Below are 4,609 nucleotides of genomic sequence, written 5' to 3' on the forward strand. Positions count from 1 at the left end.
ATTAATGTCAATTAATTCTATTGGAAATGTGAAACCCAATTTTCCCTTTAAAATTCAATTCTATCTACTTTATTAAGCAAAAGGAGGAAATCATTAACAATTAATCCAATCACTTAAAAATATTCAACTACTACCTTTTCAATAGACCCCACACCACCCTTGATAACCGTACCCAAGCAAATGAGACAATTAAAATTGTTCGGAGGGAGTATTTATTTTAAATTCCTTAATTAAAAAAAATTATATCTTAAATGTTACAAAACTCCTAGAAACTAACCCTAGAGAAACCTAACTGTAAAACTAGAACATGACATAAATGTTTACTGAAGATGGCACCAGCGCCAGATCACCAATCGCCTTATTCGTCAACCATCCATGAGAGATAAACCCATCCACCACACCAAACCATACCAACTTTTAAACGAGAGGACGACTAACAGCGTCAGGCCCTGTATACGTGGCAGTGGCCATCACTTTTGATCCCACAAAACACGAGGTGGTACTCAACACTACCAGGACCTCAAATAGTACCATAAGTCAACGACAAGGGTTATAGATACACCATTACAACTAAGGCAACATGGAAGCAAATCACAACACTAGAAGTCAAAGGATGAATAGTAATTGGGGTTATCACAACACTTAGATTATATTAAGGAAGTGACAGTTAGTACAATTAGGCCATCACTAAACAGCACGAGAAAACACCAGAGCGCTGCGAGCAACCACAAACAACACCCAAGATCACAGAGGCATAGCTCAATACTAGAAGCTAAGATCGGTCGGATGTCACTCAAAAATTAAAAAACAAGGGTCAAACACACCCAAACCTTGATGAAGTACCACTCACCACTAATACATCCAACTCTCGGAACATCACTCCATAACACTTCCTCCCAGGTTAAAAACCAAACTATGAGACCTCGTTTAATTTTTCAGCCACTATCAAATCCCCAAAGATCACCTATACGCCACCACCAACTCCTGACACCACCCATGACCACATGGAGGCAAGATCACATATCTAATCCATATACCGCTCATTATTTAATGATTTCCTTTTAGTCGCATGTAGCAAACTCCTTATGATAATAGATGAGTGTGCACTACAGTCAACTAATTACAATGTAGCACTTCTCAAAGAGTTAGAACTAGAAGCATAGATCATGAAATATTGCCTCCAAGAACATATATGCTTTTCTGAGATATGTTTTTGATGCACCAAATTTACACTATTCATAATTCAATAATATATTACATACTGCGGCTATTAAACGAGAAAAACATATTCATATGGAATTTTGTTTATTTATCTCGTCGGAGACTTTTGTAGTATTAAATTTTATAACTTTTAGTATTCTAGACATAAACAATTCAACAAATGCATTAGACTGTATAAAAAGGTGTTTTGGTGCAAGTAAAAAAAACAGAGCTAAGTATAGTTAAATACACAACAAGTAGCTTTATAAAAATGAAAGATACAAGGCTAATGTCAATTAACAACACAAGTTGGCTTATTTGGTGGAGATACCACCCATCAAGTACATGGGTCTCTCAATAACCTCCTAAGAGTTATTCATCTTACCCTATTGCAAAAAAACAACTTATTTCATCGTAGAATCACATCATTGAGATAGTAGGAACATTGTGAATATCAAAACTCAACCATATTTCATTCACCCTATTAAAAAACTCAAATGGTGAATTATACTGAGCAACTATATAACTTGACTTGGGATTAGCTGCTTGGCTTTTCTGGATGGCAGCTCCCCATTTGGACCCTTCAAGGCTGCTTTGTAACGCTGCAGCTTCTTCCCCAACTTGATAGTCAGATACAAAACCTCCAAACTGTCTGACTGCAACATAAGTTGGGTCCCACCTTTGAATGTGAAGCCCTTCTGCAGGTGGTGGGTCTGCCTGGTTCTCCTTTGGTACATAGAAGCTCACCACAAATGAAGACTCACAGATGGGTCCATCACTTGGAGAAACTTGGGTGATCACAGGTGCTGTCATTTCTATTTTTTTCTTGTATTCGTTCTTCCCTTGAATGTAGTCAAATAGCCTACCAAACAGAAACATAATCAGAATTTATTACTATAAGTTGTGACAGCATACAAATCTGCAATTAAGAAAGAAAGGATAGTGAGGTGATAAAAGTATAGAAGGGATTCAATTATAATCTCAAGCTTTTAGTTAAATTAGTTTTAGATTTATGATATCATATGTAAAGTAAAAATAATAAAAGGGTCACAGGTTTAAATTCCATCCATTCTTTCGCAAAATATTTATCAAAGTGTATAAGAAGGATATATATTGCATCGGAGTGGTAGAGGAGTTATCGGAGTGTTTGCCAAAGTAGCTTTAGACAATTTAAATTATTTTAATACAAATAGAGAGTTAGTAGTGAATTCATTCGATGCTACGTCTGTTTTGTAAATAAACAACTTATTATCATGAATAAATTGTTTTTAAACAAGTTGCTCATTACGAGTTAGTTCAAAATCAGCATATTAAACCTGTCCACAAAATCAGGCAGTCAAACCCACCAATATAATAGAGTACAAATTACTAACTATCAACTGTTTGCCAAACAACCCATTATTTAATTTCAATGAATTGGTTCCACAACAACAGTTAACGTAAAAATATATAATAATTTCTTAAACTATTAATTATTAGAATCTATTGGTTTCAAACACTTTAATTAGGCATGCTCAGGACCACCTCGAACAACAAGCAATGTAAAAAGATTGACTTACAGCATAAACCCAGTACGGGTAGCTTCAACAAGAGAGATATCTTGAATCTTAGAAGTAGAAATCCAAATAGGGGAATTGTAGCGGCGGATTTCATACCCATTTCCGATCTCAATCACATCATAGTTTGGGCATTCAATTCGGTTGCACGATGGTGGAAATGATTGAAGATTCTCAGATTCTGACCATAACTTGCTCCGATTTGGGTTGGAAAACAGGTTTAAATAGAGAGCTAATTGCAATAGTTTGAGTGCAGCCATTAATTCTTAGAAACCCCACGATTACTCTTATGTACTCCTACCCTGTTGCTAAGCCTGTTTTCCTTTATTAATGATAAGGTGTACTTTCTTATGGAGTATGATTCTACCAGAAATGTAGCATCCTTGTTTTTGTGGACACAAATTTGCCAAGCCAAATGTATTCATTAGAGTTGGTGCATTCGGGTCATCGGGTCAGTTTCGGATGGGTGTTATTCGGTTCGGTTGTATTTCGAATTGGTTATATTTCGGATATGTGTTACGGCGGGTCACACTCAGGTCGGGTCAGTTTGTCATGGTTCGGTTGAAGATCAGTTATTCGACCTATCGAGTTAGCATCAGCTTGGTGTCGGTTGAAGATCTTGTCGAGTTTTAATTGGTTTCGGGTTGTCATCGGTTGATAATTGATTTGGTTTTACCGGGTACAGATCGAGTTTGGGTATTTTTCAAGTAGAATTCCGCTACAAATTACGAATTACTAATTACTATCGATCGAGTTAGTAACAGATTAAGTTCTTAGTCATTTTTTAATTGATGATAAGGTTCACTTTATTTAAAGAAAAATAGTTAAAATGCAAATGAATTAGTGATCATTATTACATTATTAATTTTACTTGTTTGACCAGAAATTAAAATTGTAAAGTTCTATCAATTTTCATTTAATTCGATTAAAAGTAGTTAAAGAAACATTAACCATTGATTATTAACTCTAAATTATATGAAACCATGTATTTATAAAATTTATTTTATTAAAATACTTATCACTTTATTAGAATAACTTATAAAATGATTGAATATGAGTCGATCATACTTCTATGTTAATAATTGGTCAGGTTTATTGCAGTTCGATCTAAACTTCTTTGGGGTTGAGTCGGTTTTAGTCGGATTGAGTTGGGTTTCGAGCATGATTCAGGTCATATATGACTCGGATCGATCATTATTAGGTTCGGGTAATCTCAGTTAACAGTTATGTGTCGGTTACAGCTCGGGTTCAGTTTTCCCATTTTCGGTTGTCAATGGGTTCGGGTATAACTTCGGATCAGGTAATATCGGTTCAATAAACCTAAAAAGGAACACATTTTCGGGTCGATTTACATTCGGTTTCAGCTCGGGTTTTCGGGTAGGGTCACTTTTGAGCAGCTATAGTATTCATTTTTATGTAAATAAAATAAAGGGAAAATTGTCAAAAAGTACCTAATAAAAAAAATTCAAAAAGTATCTAATAAATAAAATTTTGCCAAAAAATATCTAACAAAATTTTTTTTTTCCAAAGAGTACCAAGTAAACTTTTTCTTTCAGTTGACCGTCAAATATAAGGGTTGACTGGTCAAAATCAATAATTCTTCTTTATCTTCAATTTCTTTTCCAATTTAATTTCAATTTTGAGTAAAAAGTAGAGGAAGAAGACAGTGATGAAATTGAATTGAAAAAGAAATTAAAGATAAGGAAGAAAAATTTATGATTTTCACCAGTCAACCGTTATATTTGACGGTCAACTGAAGGAAAACGTTAATTGGTACTCTTTGGAAAAGAAAAAAAATATTTTGTTAGTATTTTTTGACAAAATTTTTTTTATTAGGTACATTTTTGAAAAAA

At 34.3% G+C, this 4,609-nt stretch overlaps 1 protein-coding gene across 1 annotated transcript; it reads right to left on the minus strand.

Moving 5' to 3' along the window:
* Positions 1-1,447: 1,447 nt before the first annotated feature.
* Positions 1,448-3,304, minus strand: LOC130797168 (uncharacterized). The gene is made up of 2 exons (XM_057659654.1): positions 2,760-3,304; positions 1,448-2,062 (listed from the first exon to the last, which is right to left on the minus strand). Exons 1-2 carry the CDS (start codon positions 3,014-3,016, stop codon positions 1,621-1,623), a joined length of 699 nt encoding a protein of 232 aa, XP_057515637.1. The 5' UTR covers positions 3,017-3,304; the 3' UTR covers positions 1,448-1,620.
* Between the last annotated feature and the right edge of the window lie 1,305 nt (positions 3,305-4,609).

Source organism: Amaranthus tricolor, chromosome 12 (assembly GCF_026212465.1).
Source record: "Amaranthus tricolor cultivar Red isolate AtriRed21 chromosome 12, ASM2621246v1, whole genome shotgun sequence".
Taxonomy (NCBI): domain Eukaryota; kingdom Viridiplantae; phylum Streptophyta; class Magnoliopsida; order Caryophyllales; family Amaranthaceae; genus Amaranthus; species Amaranthus tricolor.

Excerpts from the sequence above, each read along its gene's own strand:
- LOC130797168 (XM_057659654.1), bottom strand. The coding sequence starts at position 3,016 with ATGGCTGCACTCAAACTATTGCAATTAGCTCTCTATTTAAACCTGTTT. Across the intron at positions 2,063-2,759 it reads ACCCGTACTGGGTTTATGCT|GCTATTTGACTACATTCAAG; the intron begins GTAAGTCAATCT and ends TCTGTTTGGTAG.